General features: G+C 42.1%; 1 protein-coding gene and 1 non-coding gene across 4 annotated transcripts in view; both read right to left on the bottom strand.

The window, feature by feature from the left end:
* GYPC (glycophorin C (Gerbich blood group)) overlaps window positions 1-21863 on the bottom strand; it is a 44124-nt gene extending 22261 nt beyond the window's left edge. Inside the window, exons 1-2 of one of the 3 annotated variants that reach the window (XM_061609198.1) lie at window positions 21785-21863; window positions 21297-21506 (exon numbers count right to left, since the gene is read on the bottom strand). In XM_061609198.1, the coding sequence (XP_061465182.1) occupies window positions 21297-21330 (34 nt within the window). In that variant the 5' untranslated portion in view covers window positions 21331-21506; window positions 21785-21863. Of the gene's footprint in view, window positions 1-20005; window positions 20104-21296; window positions 21546-21784 lie in introns of those variants that run through there. The other 2 variants (XM_061609199.1, XM_061609197.1) reach the window with 2 other exon arrangements.
* On the bottom strand, window positions 5831-5949 carry LOC133378547 (5S ribosomal RNA). The gene has a single exon (XR_009761046.1). It is a non-coding gene; the product is annotated as a 5S ribosomal RNA (ribosomal RNA).
* Window positions 21864-22368: the final 505 nt, after the last annotated feature.

Here is a 22368-nt window from a genome sequence, read left to right as displayed (position 1 = left end):
CCTGTCTTTTATCTGTACTGATGTGTTTTTAGGTTTTTTTAAAAAATTGGTTTGTTACAGTTTGTTCTAGTGTTTTATTATTGTTGCTTTGAGTTACATTTATGAGGAAAGCAATAAATAAATAAATAAATAAATAAGCATTCCTTCTTGTTTGTGGGGAGGATATATGACAATTAGTATTCATCCTGCACTCATCCTGATTCGCTTGCTGTAAATCATTCATTCATTCCACACCTTTCAATGCATTTCTGTGTCACTTTTCTAACATAAAATGCCTGATTCTTTTTTAAAGTGGATTCGTTGTGCTAGGGTGACAGAGTGCTTTAATTGTGCAAACCTAAATTTCCCAGAATATGCTTGAATACCACAAAATACTGACAGTCTGGACATGGCCATTAATGAAGCCATGGTTTGCTAGAATGTCTCTCTTCTTCCATAGGAATCTCCAACTATTCCATAGTCATTGTAGGCCATTTTTCTGTAAAAGGCAGTCCACAAGATCTCTGGCTCCATTAACCTCCCGTCTGACTCCCCCATCTTACAATTAGGAAAAAAACCACCCCTCTCTAAGGGGAAAATGGCAAGATATCATATTCATTCCAGTCTGGAATTTCCAGACCACTAGAGAGAATGCATGTAGCTTTCCTAACCTTTGGATGCCCATATACCAAATAAGCTCTAGGAAAGACAAAACTCTTGCAGGTAGGGGTGTGCGTCGGATTTGAATGAATTCTAAATCCTGAGGTGAAGTGGTATGCCTCAGAGGTATTTTGGGCTTGTCAGAGGTGAAGCAGGATTTTGACAAGGTGGGCATGAGACAAAGCATGAACCTCTGCTTTATAGCATGGCAATTCAGACATTAAAAAAATGAGGCAGATAAATGTCAGCTTAAAGTAATGTCTCTTAAGTTCATCATAAAGCCAGGATGAAATGATGGGGGAAGGTACAGCAAACACCAGAGTGTAGAGAGAATATGAAGGAAGAGCTCAATTGTGATTGACAGGTCTATCTGCAATAAGAGGGAATGTTTTTACCAGCGTTCTCCAATCCTAGTGACTTGGGGGAGTGAGCAGCTTCACAAGAGTGAAAGATACGTCTAAGTTCAAGGAAAATGCCAAGATGGGTACGTGGAGGGACAGCGAGCACTTTCATGACTGATGAGTATAGCTTATAATACCTGGGAAAGGAAATCTCTTTTAGGTCTTCCCATCCCAGAATCATTTCATTCATTCATTCATTATTTGATTTATATCCCGCCTCTCAGCAGGAGCCCAAATATTCCAAACCTCAAACCCCCTGGACCTATTTGCCTACAGTTTGGCAGGTTTATTACCCATAGAAAGCTCTCTCATGTCTGTACATTTCAGACCAATTGTCCACAAGCACTAGGGAAGATGAAGTGATTCCTTTTGTTATCCAACCCAAATTGTTAAACTGTAATACCTGCCCTTGTGGGAAAACCACTGCAGTGAAGTAGGGAAGATAGTGGCATTGAGAAAGCAAGACCTATGGTCTTCAGAGATGTGGCAGAAATCACAGGCAGCAAATAAGTGCTGAAACAGAGAGCAGGATTAGGACCATAAGCTTGGGCTAGTCACAACAAATAAAGGCACAGAAGCACCAGATCTTCTTTACACCTGAATCTGATGAATTTGAACTTGAACCAGAATGTACCTATCAACTACTTGATATACTGCACCATATAATTTCTTCAAAAGATACAGTGGCTACCCTGATAACTTTTTCAGGAATATTGCCTTAGCATAATTGGAGTTGCTCTTTTGTTCGGGGGGGGGAAGCATAGTGTGCGAAAATATGCAGTAATCTCTTTGGCACTGTAACAGCTTATACTGGAGTTGGGGAGGAATAAAAGGAACAGTTGCCCTTGCTAACAACCTATAGAACCTTTGCTGTCCAACATGTGGTGGTACAAGGTATTTTCAGACTAGTTTGGCAGGGTGTTACTGACAGGCTTTCAACAAAAGCCTGAGCAGCACAACTTGAAAACTGTATGATAGTGCACTCCTATACATGTCTACTCAGAAGTAACTCCCAGGTAGAAACACAGCCAAACCAAGGGGATCTGTGGCCATTCAGAATTTGTTGGGACTACATTTTCCATCATCTTTGACCATTATCTGTGTTGGTCTGGACTGATTAGACTTGGGAATTCAGCAACATCTGGAGAAGCACAGATTCCCCATCCCTGCCTTAGTCTTTTAAACATGGCACTCTTTCACCCTTTGGCTTTCCATTCTTATTTAGTTTCACACATTCTTTTTGATGAGAGCCTGATTGACTAGCCCCACAGCATGGCTCTGTAAACTTCAGCAGATCAATGAGGTATATTGCATGTAGGGCTACCAGGTCAGAATCATCACAAACCCTTAGATTTCAGGGGTGAGCCCTAGTGATGTCATGGGGGCATACCCCAGTGATGTCATGGGGGCATGCCCCAGTGATGTCATTAAGCATGATACATTAAGAATCAACCACAGTTGCTTGGAGCATACCACTCAAACAAAAAAATTCTCTGATTGGAAATTAAGATAGAAATCTTCGCTAAATGAGGGTGCTTCCAGTCCAGCTCAAGTGATGTGACCATTCCTTCCCACCTGCTTAGAGATCCTGGGTAAGGAACATTTAATCTAGCCTACTTGTTTCTGGCAAGAAGGGTTTAAGTGCCCTCAGGCCAGGCCAGTCACCAGAAGGCCACTGTAGGAAGAAAACCTAGTGTTGTGGAGATGTTAGATGGGAGCACTCAGGAGTAAAGATGGATGCCCCTGAAGGCTGCAATTCTAAACACAGTTACTAAGGGACTAAGCCCCATAGAACTCAACAGGACTTACTTCTGAGTAGATATTGTTAGTATTGTGCTGTTGGTCAGGCTTAACTAGGGATGCTCTGCAACGATATCCATATCAAAGCAGGGTTAGCAACCCCCTGCCTGGAATGCACTGCCTGCCTTTGAACATGGCTGCTCAAACCTCTTTACAGACTTGACCCTTCACTGCAGAGAGAGGTCTGAGAAATGAGTATGAGTTAAAAAGATTCTCTACTCTTTTCTGCCTACTCTGTGGGTTGCTATAAACTCACTTTGACAGCCAATTCCAGTGAGTAATAATTGACAGAGAGAAAACACACATGGTTTAGTCTACCTTCACATGCAGTAGATTGGAAACAACAGCAATTAAAGCCACACTTCCCAGTATTTGTATTGAAAATAACAAGGTGCATCATCAGTGGGTTTAAGGGGGTGGAGCTGACTACATGGAATCACTGTTATTGCTTCTATGGATGTAAGGGAGTAAGGTCAGAGGTAAATGAATTGCAAATAGAAAAACAAAAGACAGTGATGATTTCCTAAATGCACTACTGTACCAACTACAACAAGATTCCTATGAGTAAGACAGAAAACTCAGCATCCCACAATCAGTCAAATTTAAACAATCGTAGCAGCCAGTCAGCTGAGGTCACAGAAATCCCCATGCAGCTCAACCTGACCCAGGGGCTGCACTTAGTGCAGAATGTTGCTGCACAACTGTTGACATGAGTGAGACCCTATCAGCACATAACACCTCTGCTCTGAAATCTGCACTGATTGCTATCAGGCCAAGTTCAAGGCGTGCTTTCCATGTTACAGCTGACACATAGTACTTGTTTTGCTCTTGTAAGAAATTGACCCTTTAGTGTAGCAGTACCTATGCTTTGAAACTCCTTGCCTATTTACATTAGGCAGGCGCCTTCATTGTACTCATTTTGGCACCTGCTAAAAATATTTTTGTTTAGGAAAGCCTATCCAGGCATGTAGAAACAATTACATTTTTATCTGTTTTTAACTCATGTTTGGTTTGATTATTTTGAATGTTTTTAAATACGTGTCTTTAACCTTTTTTTGCCAATAATGTTATTGTTTTAATTCCTTCCATAAACCGCTTTGAGGTTTTTTTTACAATCAAGCAGTATATAAATGTTGAAAATAAAGTACATAAATAAATTTCGGAGTCATTGCAGCCCTTGGGTCTCTTTTCTCTTTTATACTGAGTCAGACCATTTGGTGCTATCTAGCTCAGTACTGATGACATGGACTACCATTGGATCTCCAGGATTCCAGGCAACAGTCTCTTCCAGAAATTGAATTTTGGACCTTTGCATGCAAAGCATGTGTGTTACTACTGAGCTACAGCCCTGTTTAAAAAAGTATCTTTTAAACTTGTTCTTGTCAGTTCACTAATGAATGCACAACATACCTGGGACAGATCCACACCATGCATTTAAAGCACATTCAACATACATTTGAAGCACATGAATCCCAACACAGAATCCTGGTAACTGTAGTTTGTTAAGGGTGGTGGGAACTATAACTGTCAGGGGGAAACTACACTTCCCAGGATTATTTGGGGGAAGTCATGTGCTTTAAATGGAAGTTGGATGTGCTTTTAATGTATTATGTGGATCTGCATTACTTCATAAATGTTGCCTGCATATAAATCATTTTAATTAAACTTTAAAATGGAAATAAGCTACAAAGTTCACTGGGTGACCATGGGCTATGCAAAATATCTGTGAAGATATTTATAGTACAATACTATGCAGGTTTACTCAGAAGGAAGTCCCAATGTATTCAATGGGGCTTACTCACACAGGGAAGCATGTGCAGGACTGCAATTCCATGATAAGGAACTTCACTCACCCAATCCAAAATTCAGAATCATGCTATGTTAAGTTGTTTTGCAACTGTTTCACACTTGTTTTATGTTTATTGGATTTTAAATGGCTTTATTTCTTCTTGTGAGCTGCCTTGGTTTCCAAGTAGGGTTGCCAGGTTCAATCCCTGAGACTGATCCTGTATCTTTAGGAGAAAAGAAAGTCAGCCAAGGGCAGGTGTTCTTGCAACCCTGTAATGGAAAAAACCACAAGGTGGAATTCTCCCTCCGCCCTGCACAACTTTTAAATATACAAAAGACCTCTTGGTCCTCCAGCTTCATACTGGGAAGGTTTTCAAAACAGGTTATGAAAAACAGGTTATGAAAAAACTGCCCTTTTCAACAGCCCGGTAACACTGCAGCATGTACACTTTTTAAAACCTCTGTTCAAAAATTATTTGAAAGATAAAATGTATAACATGCCATTTTTTGCAAGTAATTAAAAAACTCTGCATGTACCCTTTTACTGCCTCACAAGATCGTGCTGTGATCTTCTGTTGTAGTGCAGTCCTATGCATGTTTACTCAGAAGCAAGTCCCAATCCTGTACAGAGAAAGTATTCTTTATGCTGCTGAAAACTATATATTTACTGAATTCCTGATGTGAGACAAGCAGGAAAAGAAACTGTGGGTTTAGGTATTGCCTGGGGGTCAACAAATCTTGTCAATCACACCCTGACTTCACTTATTGGCTAAAAACCTGAAAGGGCAGGGATTAGAGCAGCCAACAGAAGTTATGGGGGGGGTGACATTTTGGTTTATATCTTTTGAACCAGACCTCCTAGAAACTTATTTTTTTAAAAATGGAAGCTAAGAGTCCAGAGATTAAGGTTACTCACCCGGAGACCTGGAGAGGACCCTCAAAAACCGGAGTCTCCAGGTGAAAACCGGACACTTGGCAACCCTAATTGCATGACATATTTGTTTGTTGTTATATGCCTTCAAGTCGATTATGGCTTATTTATTTATTTATTTATTATATTTATTATTTTATTTATATCCCACCCTTCCTCCCAGCAGGAGCCCAGGGCGGGACTTATGGTGACCCCATGAATCTTTTGGATGTATTCACAGGGTTTTCATGGTAAGAGGTACTCAGAGGTGGTTTACCATTGCCTTCCTCTAAGCCTACATCACCTGGTATTCTCAGGCGGTCTCCCATCCAAGTACTAACCAGGCCTAACCCTGCTTAGCTTCCGAGATCAGATGAGATCGGGCGTGTTCAGGATGGTATGGCCGTAGGTGCATGACATATAGAACTTGCATGAATCCTTTTCATTGATTAGAAATTAGAATAGGCTAAAGACAGTAAGTCTTGATGGAACTATGAAGTTTGTTTAGTTTGATGGTATTGGATGGCAATAAAAGCTTACAATAGTAGGACAGCCATCTGATAGGGGCTCTGTTAGATGATGTCATGAGACACCCTATGTAGTCAAGTTAAACCCTGACAGTGTGTTCAGGCTGACAGTTAGTGTCTTTAATAACCTTAGTAAACGTTAGCATTTTATTCTCCTGTGTGAAAATTTGAAGCTGTGCCTTCCATAACCACACACAACACACTATCCATTGAGCATTCCTAGACTTGTAGTGGATAGACGTTATGTGATTATTCATCAGATCAGCAGAGAGATTCCTCTTGATAACAGCTGAACAACTTGTGAGCCACCAGACTTAATACTGCCTACCAGCCATGTATTATGGGCTACCCAGAGCCTGATAAGCTGTCTGACTGAGACTATGAAATCCACATTGTTAAATATCTTGCAAGCCACAATGGCTGTAGAGCTGCATTTGGCTTGGCAAGTCACAAATCATACAGGTCTGTCCTTTAGTATACCATTTTTGTACCAAGCCTATAGAACTGCCCAGAGTTCTGTAAACTGCCCAGAGAGCTTTGGCTATGTGGTGGTATATAAACAAACAAACAGACAAATAAATAAATAAACAAACTGGCATATGCTGACAGGCATTCTTGCTGCCTTGCTGTGCAGTTATGAAATATTCTTCTCCAAGCATTTCCAAGACCTTTTCATTTGGACTATATTTTAGGAGCCCAGGGTAATCTGGTTCAGAGTGGCTTTAGCTTGCTATATCTTATATTTAGAATGATTTTGGAATATATTACTTTTGAATATTGCCTTTTGCTCTGGGGATAATGTGAGCCACAAAACAAAATAAAAATAACAGCAATGCTAGTTGAACAACATTTTAAAAACCATTCTGTTCAATTTCTTTAAATGAAGTGGAATCAGTTCTCAGTTGATTAGCATATTAGTTAAACTAGCATATTTGAGTCCACCAGCTTTGGAGTGTCATCTAAGTTACTAGTGTGCTCTGATGTCACAGTGGAACTTGGCAGGCAGAGTTTTGTTATGGTTGCCTAGGCTGCTATTGGTTTAGCTGCACTGATGTCACAGAGGGGATTAGCAGCCAAGCACTAACGGAAATTGAGAATACCTTAGGACTTCTGCTGCAGGATCAATAAGCAGGTTTTGTTTCATTGCTATAATAAAAAAAGTTTCTTATTGACCGTGGAAATTAAATTTTATGGTGCACCCATTTCCTTCTTAACATTTGGCTGCCTAGCCCTAATGCATGTTAGCTTCCATGACCACAAAAAATCACTGAGAAAAGGATGAAATTGTGAGGCACACTATTTTTGAGTACACTGTTTTTGAGCTATACTAGTGAGTTACACTATTTTTAGATTCTTTGCTAAAAACTGAGAGACAGAGGTCATTTGCAGTTTATGGTATGACTTGATGATTACAGATTAAAACTATAGATTCTAAAAAGTTTTTAATCAGAGTTAGCTTAAGCGGTATTGATGGCATTGTTGTAAATAGCATACCTCACAATTTCATCATTTGCTCAGTGATTTCTCATGGCCATGGAAACTGACGTGCACATATAGATTCGTAAACACCAATCTCATGAATCACCCAGACTCATTGCTACTATAAGACTGTTGTCAATTGCTATCTCCCCCCACTCCAAAAAACAAAACAAAACACTGCTCGGGACAGAGTAGAGGTGGAATCACTGACAATTCCATTAAATGCCATTTTAAGAGACTTTTTGTACCGTAAACTTTTTGCAGTTCTAAATCTAATTTTGAGGTTGCAAATCTGGCAGGTATGACCTGTCAGACTAAACACAATCTACCAGCCTTATTGGTTGCCTTGCTGGGTACTTGACAAGCTTCCTTTTCTTACAGTCTCAGAAGTAAATTAAAACTTTACATTTATTGCATCTTTTGTAGACCAACATTTATAGCTGATAGGCTTTGTTTGGTTTTGTGTCTTACAAGCTGGGGAGCCGCTGAGGTCCAGGTACATTAAAGGATGCACCAACTCCAGTTTGGTGCTGCCATTTTAGCTTTCAGTGCCTATGATCTGGCCAGGCCTTGCTTCCAAAACCGACTGTGACTATATAGGAGACTCTGAGATATTATGTTTGTGCTCTCTGGTTTCCTCTGTCCTTACCATCTTGATTTCATTCCCACCCTCTGACCACTAAGGGCCCTTCCTAGGCCAAGTTGCTCTGAGGGCCTTCCAAAACCTGACGTTGGCTCTGAGGCCTGTTGCAGATATGGATGTGCTCATAGTTGACAGAGCTGGATAGTCCTGCCCTATTTCACATCTAAGATGTCTTTTGACGCAAGCCACTGGTTGCATCAGTGAAGCTCAAATGGCTTAAAGCTGGCAGTGCATTAGGCCTCAGACTCTCATCCTTATTATGAGAGAAGCTATTTACTCATAACTAGATGTCACAAAACTAGTGCATGTTAAATACAATTCTTAATCAACTTTAAGTTACTTTGACCTGAATTTATAGTGTGTAAAGGGTTTGCTTGTTCAGACATACACTCATACTTATTGAGACTCTAATATTCATTGCATTTTCTAGTTTCTTCCTCCATGCAGTGATCTAAAATTGGGTGAATGTTTCTTTTCTTTTCTTTTTGTATAAGAGAGTAAAGTTTCTTTTGAGTTACAAGGGGGAAAGGAGACTAGCTCTAGTGAAATTAATAACCAGCATGATCTTTAATTACAGGACATGTGCTGCAGATGCCTGGAGATAGCTACAATTACCCATCTGGCAAAAATAGTCATGTTGTGCTTTAGACAGGCAAGCTACTGTTTCACCTCTACATGCACTGATTGGTCACCTCAAGGCAGCTGTCAGGATGTGTAAGTCACAGCACCAGTCTCTGCTCTGTTTAAAAAAGAGGAGGCAGGGCAGAGTGTGTCTGCCGCACACCACCTCATTGATTTAGGAGAGGGCTTTGTTGAAAAGCAATACTGTTGAGAGGACACATGGAATTCATAATTCTATCTCCTCAGTTACTGCCTGGGGCAGGGTAGTGGAGAGGCTACAAACATAATACAGGATTCACTTCCTGCCTGGGAAATGTTGTTAAAGCACAAGACAGAAAACATAGCCTTTCTCTTTCAGGAAAAGACAGCACTTTCAGAGAAGGGGAAAGACCATTGCCTCAGGCTCCTTCTTTTCATTTAAGCCATCCTCACACGTCTGCTCTTCAGCTGGTCCCCTCACCTAAACCTCATCCATCATGTGCTTATCCAGGCAAGAAACTCTTCAAACAAGCATTCTATCAAGATTGTTATTAGCGCATGGGTCAATCACAAGTCTTGTGACCAAAAATCAGATGCTACCAAAGCCCCACAGATCTGATTTGTTTCAAACAAGCAAAATAGTTTAGCTGGAATCACCCTTGGCTCACATCCGATAAACAGGATGCAAGGGTTTAAAAAGGAAAGAAACAAGGTGAGTGGAGTCACGAAGAAGCTGCAGAGGCCATCACCATTCAGCTTTTAGGAGGAAGGGAATCTGCTGTAGATTGAATCAGGAACTATTAGATGCTCTGAGTGCTAAATTAAGAGTTCTGTCCGCTACAAGTCTGGCGTGGAGGCTTCTCTACAAATGTAAACCAGTTAATACTGGAGTAATTGTTCCAGATTTCCCCCAAGGAGCCCTGGCAATTATAGTTCTGTGAGGCTAGTGTTTATCTCCAGACTCTTTTACAGAGCTGTGATCCCCAGGGGTCCTTGACTGGAAGCCCATGAGTTTAACTGGCTCGAAACTTCAAATAGGCAAGTCCCCACTTGTTCAATCCATCAGTCAATTGCTCTGCTCAACTCTTCAAATCAAACCCTCAAAAAACATATTGAGCAACTCAGTTCCCTCCTCTGTTGGCAAGGCACTCTACCTCTTCCATTCCCATGTCCTCCCTGCTAGTCTTCATCTGCTTACCCAAGGGATAAGGACCTTTACTTTGGTGAAGGAAGAGGGGTGCTAGTTGGTGGAGAGCTGGCAAGCATGCCAAGCCAGGTCAAGTCCCATAGGCCGCCTGCTCTTTGCTGACAAATGACATACCTGGAGTTCATGGGGCCAAGCAAGAAGTGATGTACTGAATGTTTCATTTATCAGAGGAGAGGTCCCATGAGGCCTTAACTGACCTGGACTTCCTTGCATCCTCTCCACTAAGGATTTTTTTTTCCACTGGAGAATGAGGTTGGGGCTCTGTCAGGGAGGGTGAGAGAAGTGGGTGAGGTGAGATGTAAGCCATTTTGAGTTTGGTCCAGCCTCATCTCCATTCGAACAAAGAAGTGGCTTGTATTTTCAAGACTCGCTATTTTGGTTAAAGGACCTGGTGTGTGTGTGTGTGTGTGTCATTTTAATTTTATTTTTGCTTGTTACAAGGTGGCCAAGAGGTCTTTCTTAATCTTCAAAACATTTAGAAAAGCTCACAGTGGTGCGGGCATCTTTGCAGCCGGCTTCCAGATGTTCCACTCTTCTTCCTGGAATGATCATGTGACCATGCGTCATCATGTAGTCACATGATCATTCCAGGAAGAGCTGCCCAGCTGGAGGCTGGTTGCAAAGAACCCTGCACCACTGTGAGCAAGCATGGCTTTCCTTTTTTTTTTTTTAAGATGCCAGTGGCTTTGAGTATGCCTCCTGTCACATGGTTGAAAATGGGGCTGCAAATGAGGTGGAGAACCACCACCATATGACAATGTCTCATCATTCTTAGAGACATGGTAAGGAAAAAACCCCAAGGCTGCTCATGTTGTCAAAGGCAGACCTTTGGTGCCAAACTGTTTAGGGCATGGGTGGGTTGGGGAACCTCAGGTCCAAGGGCCAAATATGGCCTTCCAAGTCTCTCTGTTTGGTCTCTCCCTACACCACACTCCCTCTCAAGCCACACTCCTTCTCTGTGGCACAACCCTAACTAACTGTGCTTTGAAGCCTCTGTGAGTATTTTTGCCTGGCAGGAATGAGTCCTTGAACTCTGATAATGCTTCTTGCTTGTCTCGATGGAGAAAGAGAGAAGTATGTATAGAAACTAGTCTGTGTTACAAAGGTAAAATTTACCTTCATTGGTCCACCCACTTTTGCCCCTGGCCCCCTCCCACCACTGACATGTAGCCCCCAGAAGGTCATCTAGAAGGGAACGCAGATTCTCCACCACTTTTTCAGACTTGAAGTGAAGCACCCAGTAGCTGCTCAAGCACTGGCAGCTGTATTTTGTACTAGCCAAGTCTTCAATGGATATTTACAGTTCCTGAATCTCCATCCCTCCTTGCATTCCAGCCAGGAGTGTAGTTGTCCAGGGCCATAGAGGTTCTTAGACCACTTACTTTTTTGGGAGCCAGATCCAAGTAGGGTCCATATGGCTCCAGTGTCCTATGAGCCAATCAGCATGAAAGGGGAGTGTGTTAGTCAGTGAGAAGAGTGCCAGTGAAGTAATTCCTGCTTCAATAAGCCAAGACAAGTTGTGGAGAGCAGGTGTGTATTCCCCCAGGGTTTCAGGGGATCATAGACCCCTTCCTTTTTTGGAAGCATGATCCCAGCAGGGTCCCAATGTATGAGCCAATCAGCATGAAAGTGGAGTAGAGTATGTTACCCACTGATAAGAGTCTTCTCACTTGGCTAACAACATGTTTCCTTGTCCTTTCGTGCCGATTGGAGCCAATTGGAGTGAAAGGAGGTGTCAGTCACTCAGAAGTAACTTGTTCCCCCAAATCCTAGTCCCACACTTGGCTTCAATTCAGAATTCTTAAAATGAAAACGTTTCTAGCAACATTTAGCCCCCAGACAGAGGTTCTATAATTCTGTAACTGCAGAAGAGACAGTGAATCCTGGGAACGTGGCTGTGAGGGGGTGTGGTGTGACCCTGCACATCTGAATGTGCAACTACACCACTGGTGGAAAGTGAGAATTCTGTAATTGCAGAAGAAAAGATAGTGACTCCTGGTGATATCATTCCATCTACATCATCAAGCAGTTTGGTAGCAGCAGGAGATAAAAGTGTAAACTAGACACTGAACTCAGTAACTGAATCAATATCTCTGACAGTGAGAGAGGATAGTCAAATGGTGACAGCGATAGAGAAGCAGAAAGCAGCATTCAAACCTGGCAGATTATTCTATAATCTTAGAAGGTTGTATAATCTTAGAAGAGGGTGTGGCTGTGACTATCATGAAGGGATCCTGCACATCTGAATTTGCCACTACACAACTGACCCAGGCCCATGAATAAAGACAGATCTGGTGGCAGAGCAGATCGAATCAAGAGAGCAGGGAGAATAAGAGGGGAAGGCCAGGGGCACAAAGGACCATCACTCTGGCAAACTGTTTCTGCAGGGAAGGTTGGAATTGGAGATGCACATGGCAGTGGAGGAGGCTGTAAGACTTGGGGCATTTTGCTCTCCGATTTTGTTACATATAGGAACTCTAGCAACCGCTGAGCTAAGCACACACAACAGGAAGGAAGCTGGTCCTTAAGAAGAGGTGAAGCAACTTATCCCCACAGGAAGGTTCTGTCTTTTATTTGTTCTCTGCTTGGCTCCAGGGGCTGTCAGTCCTTGCTGCAGGCTGTAAAAGTTACACCCATTGCCCGACTCTCCCAAACAAACAGCAATTCTCTGTGCAGTACAGAGATGCCACTGCCATGTGCCGAGCTACCAAAGGGAGGTCCCTGATGGCATCCACCTCCCCACCACCTTATTTAAAACCCACAGACCATGAAGCAAAGAGCACAAGACTCGGTCCCTGGGTTCATATGCAATTCTGAAAGCAAAATCCACTGAGGCAGCTTTGAAAATTAAAAGGAGATTGATAAACTCTGTTGGTCTTGCAGAGATGACGAGAGGTTGGCATTTAAAAAGGGGGGGCTCTAGAATGGAAATAAGAAAAAAAATCATATCTGGCATCTGCAAAATTGGGAATTGGGGATGGCCAGTGTCACCATGGGCAGCAATCCTTTGAGAAAGGAAATGGCTTTTGCACAGAAAAAAGAAAACACTCCAGGCCCTAAGCTGACAAGGAAAGATGTATGCCTTTCTCTCCTGTGGCCATAGCTTCCTTTCCTTCCTTCCCACTGACAATGCTTCTAGAATATTCTAGGTGAAAAGGAGAAGGTAAAGAAGAAGTGCATTCAGTGTTTAAAAAAGCTGCTGCCGCCTATAGGGATTTGGTTGGGAGTGGGAAGTGGGGAAGGTTTGGAGGGAAGGCTCAAGAAAGCCCAGGGTAGATTCTGATTACTTTACCAGTCCCTCCTGCCCCCCTCAAAAAAAAAAAAAAACAATCACCCCCGCAATGCAGTACAGCAATACTGGCCATGCCCTGATGGCACAACCCCAGAGCACCCTTGAGAAGGATGACCCTACTAGTATGTCACCTTGTAAATGTCAAAAGAAGACTGAAGGATAACTTGAGCAGCCTGTGGAAAATGAACAATCAGCAATGAAAAACGCTGAGATGAACACCCTCAGCAACTCTCCATTTGCACTGGGTGGGCCAGCTAGAGAGCAGTGACGAAGCCCATTGGCTTGGGGGGTAACAACAAACATTGGAGAAACTCAGTGTGCAACATGACATTGCTAAAGTGCAAAGGCATTTAGACAGGAGACCCATAATAGCTGCATGCTTTTAAGCAGTCACTCAGTAATGTAGTGGCAAATTCAGAAACGCAGGTTCCTTTCATGATAGGCACAGCCATGTTCCCTTAAAAAGATTATATAACATTCTAAGACAACCATCTGTCGGGTATGCTTTAACTTGGATTCCTGCATTGAGCAGGGGGTTGGACTCGATGGCCTTATAGGCCCCTTCCAACTCTATTATTCTAGGACTCTAGAATAATCTGGCCAAGTTGAATACTGCATTCTGCTTCTCTATCACTGTCACCATTTGACTGTCCTTTCTCACTGTCAGAGATACTGCTTGGATTCAAGCAATGAGTTCAGCATCTACACATTTATCCCCTGCTGCTGCCAGACTGCTTGATGATATAGATGCGATGCTATCATCAGGATTCACTATGTCTTCTGCAATTACAGAATTCTCACTCAACACATGTTTTTGAAGTAGGTACTAACAAAGGCTTGCTTGCAATTGACACTCATTGGGGCCTGCATAACTGACCCAGAAAGCCCTACAGCAATAAAGAAAAACACAAACTTTTAAAAAACCGCTATGTGTGCATAGGTTTCCCCCTTCTCTTTCTCTTTTTCCGAGGGCTTATTTGCTGCCTGGTTAAGACAAAGCCTGTTTTTCCTAAATGAAGGAATTCACACTCTCTAAGCAGGCCAGCCACTCATTTTGCAAAGGAATTTGTAACCTTTTGAATGTTACCACCCCCTTCTTGTATCTTCCTGCATCACCCACTCCTCCTTCCACACATACTTAGAATGTTAGAAAAAGAGAGAGGATTTAGCCCATTCAGGCAGCTTTTCATCATCATCATGCTGTAAAACAAGGCACTTCCTTTTCTTTCTTGGCTGCCATACTAAGAGTAACTGCATTTGGGCGGATTTTATGAGTTTTAGAAGGAAACTTAAGCATGGAAATGTTAGGAACTATTTTATTTCTAGGCCCCAAGAGTTGTTCAGAAACCCTAAATTGTAGTCAGAGCTAGGGCCACAATGAATCATGGAACTAAGAGAGGGTGGGGAACATAACACTCTAAGTTTCGTTTCTTCTCTCTGGTGAGAAATAACACCCAGAGGCGCCTCACAGGCTGTAACCTCCTGGAAAAGAGATAAAAGTATCCCATCTGGATTGTTGTTATTTCTCTTGCCTTGTTTCACTTTACACATCCTGTGCATTATAGCAAACTCAGCACAAAGGAAGAAGTGTTCCACAAATACTTTGCTACAATTGTATCCATAGATTTACGTCATATTGCTGAGTGGATAACTTTCACTGGCATACTAGCCCTATCTTTATCTTTTACTGGTGTCAATCTAACTCTCTTCCTCGCCTTCCGTAGTTCTTATCTCAAATTAGGTTTTCTTAGTTTGACATGTGTATTAATTCTTTATCAATTTCTCGCCTTTTAAGAATTATTAGAAATGTAACAAGGATAAGGAGATGCGCTTGCTTTATCTCTGTAATACTGTATTCCCTTTGTTATGCTTTTAGTGATGTTATACTTTGTTTTGCTTATGAAACTTATATAATGGTGCTTCAATTAATAAACGGTGCTCTCTTCCCTGTCAGACTGCTGTCTGTACAGTTTAGAGACCCCTCTTGATCAAGCAGTATTGTGTGTCTACTTTCTGTTTATGTTTGGTATCTGGCTGAACCACTGAGACAGGTAAATTACATTGCCAAGCCTGCACTCCCGTCCCGGGCGGAGGGGTGCGTTAGCTCACCCCTTTGGAGAGAAGGGGGGGCGCTTAGATTTGGACCCAACAGAAATTCCTGATCCAAACTTCTGGTATTGGCTGCACCACACACACACACACACAAACATTCTTAGGCATATACCATGCATGACATATACACAACATCATTAAAAGCTGAAACACTATCACACACACACACACACACACACTTTCTGCCCTTCTTCAATGTATTTTTCTCTCTCTCTTTTCCTCCTCCTGGCTTTGGGCTAGAACAAATCAATACATCTTCCCCTACCCCCCTCCTTTTGCTGCTTGGTTGCAAATGAGATCCTTGTGAACAAACAAAAATGGAAAACCTTGGCCATCTTATAAGTTTACATAAAGTCTGCAGGAACCCCTATCTAAACATTTCAGGGGGGAAATCTCCCCCCTCCCCCCCATTTACACACATACACACACATACACGACAGAGAGAGAGAGAGAGAGAGAGAGAGAGAGAGATTTAGCTAAAGTAAAGGGAGTGATAGCAGTGGTGGCAATCCCTCTACTGCAGAAATGCTGTACAAAAGTTGAATGAACCACAATGTTTAGCAGCGTTTTTCAGTTTAATTCAGATATATCCCTGTTGCAAAACATATGTCACAGAATAAATTTATGTGAGAGGCTGGTTCACCCTAAACATTATTCAAATCAGACTCACTTTTCTGGATGTTCACATTGCTTGATCCAGCAATCAGCAATCAGGGAGTTGATGCAATCTCAATTGGGTATGAATTTAATGGTGGCAATTATATTGTCTTGGGGTAACTTCATTAATATAGATTTCTATTTCTGCTGCCTGTTGGTTTTGTATGGCAGGCATATATCTAGAGATGTTTGGAGTGACTGATTGCAAATAAATTATCCTGTAAAGTTGGTTCTCTTCTTATATACCTCATCCAAGGAAGATAACCTGAACATATGAAAATGTCTTTGTTATTCCTTTACCAGATGGCCTCATGAACAGACAGTGGACTTCAATGTATTTACCTGTATTTTCTTTAAACACATGGAGGGGTCTAATTGGTCACCTAAATCAAACAGTGTGATTACCACTTTTGGTTGGATAACACAGTCCCAAGGAAGTGTAGCCCACTGGCTCCCAAAAGTTCCTATAGAGCTGTAGTAACAATTATGCTACAGCGAAAGCGTATCTATCTGTCATCAACTTATGATTCCTGAACTGTCTCACTGGAGTGAGCGGGAGGGGTACCTTCAGAAAACTGAGAGATAACCAAAGGCATCTGCAATCTTTCACCTGGGACAACAACAAAAAAAACACAATATCCTTCCAGGAACAGCAGTAAGAAAAAGGTTGTCTTGATGCAATAATAAGGGCCATAGTGACATCAGAAAACAGTAGACCAATCTTTTCCATTTGCATGTTTGAAACATTCAAGGTCTAAATAGAGCTTTTTCAGCTGTAGCCCCCAAGCTCTGGAATACCCTACCCCAAGAAGTCCGCACTGCTCCCTCCCTGTTGGTTTTCCGAAGACTTCTGAAAACAATCTTGTTCCGGAGAGCCTTTGGGAGGGACTGAAGGTAGAGCCTGACACTGATTGTATGCCTTCTACGTTAAATTTTACCTTTGTAGACCCTTTAGTACCACTCCCTCTATATATATGTGTGTGTGTGTGTATCTATTGTATTTTATGCATTTTAATTGTATTTTATGTATTTTAATTTATTTTAATGTTTTTGTGATTTTACTGTTTACAATTTTATTACGTACATGTTTGATTTTATTTTTGTAAGCTGCCCTGAGTGCCCCATAATAGGGTAGAAGGGTGGGATAGAAATATTTTAAAATAAATAAATAAAAATAAATAGTGAACTGTATTATGAGCTAGTATTTCATAACAGTACAACTTAGGGACATCAGATGAAGCTATGGAATTTGCTCCCACAAGATGGAGTGATGACCACTAACTTGGATGCCCTTCAAAGAGGATTAGGCAACTTCATGGAGGATAAGACTCTAGCTACAATGACTATGTTCTACAGTTTCTATTGTTGGAGGCAGCATGCCTATGAATACCAGTTGCTGGGAATTGCAAGTGGGGACTGCAGTACTGTACTCATATCCTACTTCTTGTGGGCTTCTCATAGGCATCTGGTAGGTCACTGTGAGAACTGGATGCTGGATTAGATTGGTATTTGGCCTGATGCAGCAGGGCTGTTCTTGTGTTCTTAAAATATTCCCACTATTAAGTGGGCATAATCTTGCTGGTGAATAAAAAAAATCTATTTGAGATATTAAAGTTGGTTCTTGTTAGATTTGTTTGAAGTGGATAGTGTATCTGGATAACAATCAATAACTCTATTAGGTGATTTCAATCAGGAGGACTTAAATATACAGTAATTCTGGAGATCATTTTGGAGTACGTTGTCATCAGTACGCTGATGACACGCAGCTCTACTTCTCCTTTTCATCTTCTTCAGGTGAGGCGGTCGATGTGCTGAACCGTTGCCTGGACGCAACAATGGACTGGATGAGAACTAACAAGCTGAGACTCAATCCTAAGACTGAGATGCTGCTGGTGCATGGTTTCTCTGGTCAGACGGTGTATACATACCCTGTCCTGGATGGGGTTACACTCCCCCTGAAGGAGCAGGTTCGTAGTCTGGGAGTCGTTTTAGACTCTTCCCTGTCACTTGAGGCTCATGTAGCCTCGGTGGCACGGAATGCGTTCTACCAACTTCGGTTGGTAGCCCAGCTACGTCCCTATCTGAGTAAGGAGGACCTTACATCAGTGGTACATGCTCTGGTAACCTCACGTTTGGACTACTGTAATGCGCTCTATGTAGGGCTACCTCTGAAGACGGTTCGGAAGCTACAGCTAGTGCAAAATGCGGCGGCCAGACTGCTAACAAGAACCAAGCGGTCTGAGCATATAACACCTGTTCTGGCCTGCCTGCACTGGCTTCCAGTATGCTTCCGGGCTAGATTCAAAGTGTTGGTACTAACCTATAAAGCCTTATACGGCGCAGGACCACGATATCTGCTGGAACGCCTCTCCCGATACGAACCGGCTCGTACACTATGGTCTACTACGAAGGCCCTCCTCTGGGTCCCGACCCACAGGGAGGCCCGGAGGGTAGTAACAAGATCAAGGGCCTTCTCAGTGGTGGCCCCCGAATTGTGGAACAGTCTCCCCGAGGAGGTACGCTTGGCGCCGACACTATTATCCTTTCGGCGCCAAGTTAAGACCTTTCTCTTCTCTGAGGCATTTTAATTTAAGTTAATTTAAGTAAATGTAATTTCATTTTAGATGGTTTTTTATGTATTTGTTATATCAGATCCTGTAATTTTATTGTATATGTTTTTATGTTCACCGCCCAGAGAGCTGTTTGCTAGTCGGGCGGTATATAAGTTTAACAAATAAATAAATATAATAAATAATCGTGTCAATTATTATCTGTATTTGGAGAACTTCAGTGTTTCTTATATAGTGGCTATAGCTTGGAGAATTTGTATTTTGTAATTTTGTATATGCAAAATATGCCCTATATGTTTATATGTATAGGTGTTTATGTTTAAATAATCATCAATTTAAATATTGTTTCATTGTAATATGGCTTCCAGTTGCTGATATTGTACCAATTATTATTATAATTGTCATTATATTTATTGTCTGCTCTTCACTATTAGGTCCCAGGGTGGTTTACAGATATTTAAAACTGAAACCGATCTCAAGAAGTTGCGGCAGACGTTGCACTGGATACCTCACTGGGGACTACAATAGATATGGATGGGGCATCAAGATTGCTATGGAGGTGAGCAACTTTACTCTCAGAGTGCCTTGCAAACAATTCACAGAGGGCCTCTGAAGAGTCTAAAACACCATTTCCTGTAGCTGATGTCAACAGTCCCCTGACAATATGAAAAAGCTCCACGGGACAGCGATGGTGGCAGAGAAATGGGCCTTCTTCGCCTCCCTTACCGCCACACAGTAGGCACGGTTATGATATTTTACTTGTGCCCAATTAGCCTCACAGCATGTCTTTCGCCACTTGCACTCTAGCCATCATCCAGCCTGTTTCATTGCCCTTAGCTCAGTGGTGTACCAAGGTGCAAACCAGGCTCCACAATGCTGGAGAGGGCACTCAAGGGCAACCATGTTAAGAGCCTGCTGTGTCTCGTTGTTCCACAGTGTAGCAAGGGCTTCAACAGGGTCACATCCTCTATCTACTGGAAACTCACCCAGGGCATTCAGGAATCCAGTGGATTCCATTAGTCTCTGAGTACAGACTATCTTAATCTGTCCACCATGCATGCAGGGGAGAATCGGAGCTGTAAGTCTAAACTTTACCAGGAAATGGTGTGACCATGACCATGGGGTGACATCCACCCCATCTCCAGACCACCCTTTCCTTTGTATGGAGCAAAAACCAAGTTGAGGGTGTGTGCTGCCCTATGTGTTGGACCAGTGACAACTTGACACAGTCCCATGGTCGTCCTGGAGAACTTTATGTACATATACAACTTTATGTATTTTTGTGACATTTCTTTTCTACCAAACTAGTCATCATATCACAGTATGGGCCATTTATATACATGTCTTGTTTTCATGCAACAGTGTGGGCTAGATGCTTACTTAAAAGAAAGCCAGGTGAGGACAGAAAGCAGCATGAATATCTCTTTTTCTCCTCCCATATCCCTGCTGAAAACCGGAACATGTGTTCTTAGATTTCACATAACCTGAATATGGGCATACAAGAATATCTATGAATAGACATCCCAACACTCCAGTAAGTCAGTCCTGCTGGAGATGATCCATGTAGTTTGCACTGGTTACATAGCAGGAAGAGATGTTGATCATATTCATCCCTTTTTACCTTGGTCTCTTTGTCTCCCCTACATCTTCCTCTCTGTCGGTATTAGATTGCAAGCGCCTTGGGGCAGAGCCCTGTTTATGAAAGTTCATATGAAATTCTGAAAAGTGCCATATAAACTGACTGTGCAGCAGCAGCAACAATAATATATTAATTAGCAATAATATATTAATGATTACAGCTGTTAATTTAATTAATTGTTAACTGCTGTAATATTACCAAACAAGTTTCGGCTGAATCCTGGTTTTCCCAGTACTGGTAATATGAGCTCCAGCTTGGAATCTGCTCCAGTGACTCTGTTGGAAGCCTACAGCTAGTACTTCTCAGTTCTTAAGGGCTCACTCAGAACTGAAAAACATCAGAGCTGAAACTGGTGTGCTTCTCTCTCACTAGTCAGCCACCCAAATCTCTCTGGGGTAACTTGTTTCCTGCTATAACTTTTCACCGAAGTGTAAAGAATTTGGGAAACAGGAAATACATGCACCACCCCCTCCCCTTCCCTTCATATTTCTAGCCTTCAGTTGCTGCATGCCTGTTTTGCCAAGGTAGTGAAAACAAAAATGCATTGTGGCTAAATATAGACAGACAGTTTGGGGATTGGCTCTCATGTTACATAGAGACAGTTCCGTGACAGTATATCGGTGAGGTAGTAATATCCCAGGAGAAAGATGGGGGGAGGGGAGTGAGAGAGAACTACTAAACAGCTAAATACTTCTCTAACTTATTTTTAATGCAATTAATTTCTGCTTGAAGCGACACTCCCTCTGTAAGAAAATAATGATTTGAAAGTTTTAATCTGGACTTGATCTTTGCAAGTGACTGTTATGTTTGGATTCCCGCCCTGACTTCTACACATCCTCTCTGCTCGTTTCTCACATCCACACTCACAAACACAGGAAAGAAAGAAGTAAAGTTTCAAGAACACAGTTTAGAAAGGCCATCTCTTTGGATTCCATACTTTTTTCTTTTTTTACAAATACAGACTCTACATTAAACTGAAGAGGTGTACAATTGCCGTTATAGAATGGCAGGGGAGAAATATCAAGTACTCACACAGAGCAGACGTTGTACTGTTATGAGAACCCATCCTTTACGCATTCAAAAATGACCCTCTCTCTCTCTCTTTTTTGTACTGATAGTCTTGCTTTCCTATCCGCAATCCAGAGTTGAAGCTGGAACAGCTGGAAGGGCTGGGAGGGGGGAAAACCAGGAGAAAGCGGCTCTTGTTCAGATGCTTCTTGCCTGGTTCTTGACCATTTACCACTGGAAAAGGAAACGGCACATGTGTCATTCAGTTTGGCCTCTCCAGCTCACATGAGGAGGGGAGGAGCACTAGTTCGCAGATAAGCACTAACTGTTTTTTACATTTCACCCTCCTATCCCTCAGCTGACTAGGACCTTTCTACATTTAGCAAGCAACAAGCTGAGACAAAGACTTTCTTTCAAATCAAGAGCTGAGTGCATTACACAGCAGCAATATATGGCATAATATAATATAACAGCAATAGCGAACTTTAAGGGAGAAAAAATGGTTACTTTACCAAAACCAAGCAGAAGGAGATTTAACAACAGGATTTTCATGTTGCCACTTTGCTGTGCTGTTTTTCTGCCTCTCTGCACTGAGAACTCTTTCCCCTCCACATTAAGCCTTGGAGATATATGGTTGTGTCTATGTTGTTGGGAGCTGAAGGCTCTGGTTAAATAGGTTTCACAGGTTTTGGGAAGTGTTTCAAAAACCTATGAAACTAATTTGTCCAAGGATGAGAGTGAAGAAATTGCTGTGTATTCTGGTGTAACTAAGAAACAAGAGCTACAAATTGAGAAACCCCCAGTCCTAATCTCTTCTCTGCCATGAGGTGATGAGGTAGCCTTGGGTCTTTATCCACATTTGCTCAGACTCAGTTGCCTCCCTGCAATCTGCATTATGTTGATAACAACACTTACCTACCTTGCAGGGTGGCTGTAAGGCAGGGGCAGCCAATGTGGTGCCCTCAGAGACCTTCCCTGGTACCCATAGGGCCCCGTTTTGCTGACGTTCAGCTTTAAAGAAGCATTCTGTTGTAGTGTGTCCTAACTCCTAATGAGGATTTTTTTTTACCATAATACAGTATATATATTTTTAAAA

Source organism: Rhineura floridana, chromosome 2, assembly GCF_030035675.1.
Source record: "Rhineura floridana isolate rRhiFlo1 chromosome 2, rRhiFlo1.hap2, whole genome shotgun sequence".
NCBI classification, from domain to species: Eukaryota; Metazoa; Chordata; class Lepidosauria; order Squamata; family Rhineuridae; genus Rhineura; species Rhineura floridana.
The sequence above is the reverse complement of the archived record's forward strand: the minus strand, read 5'-3'. Positions and strand labels throughout refer to the sequence as shown.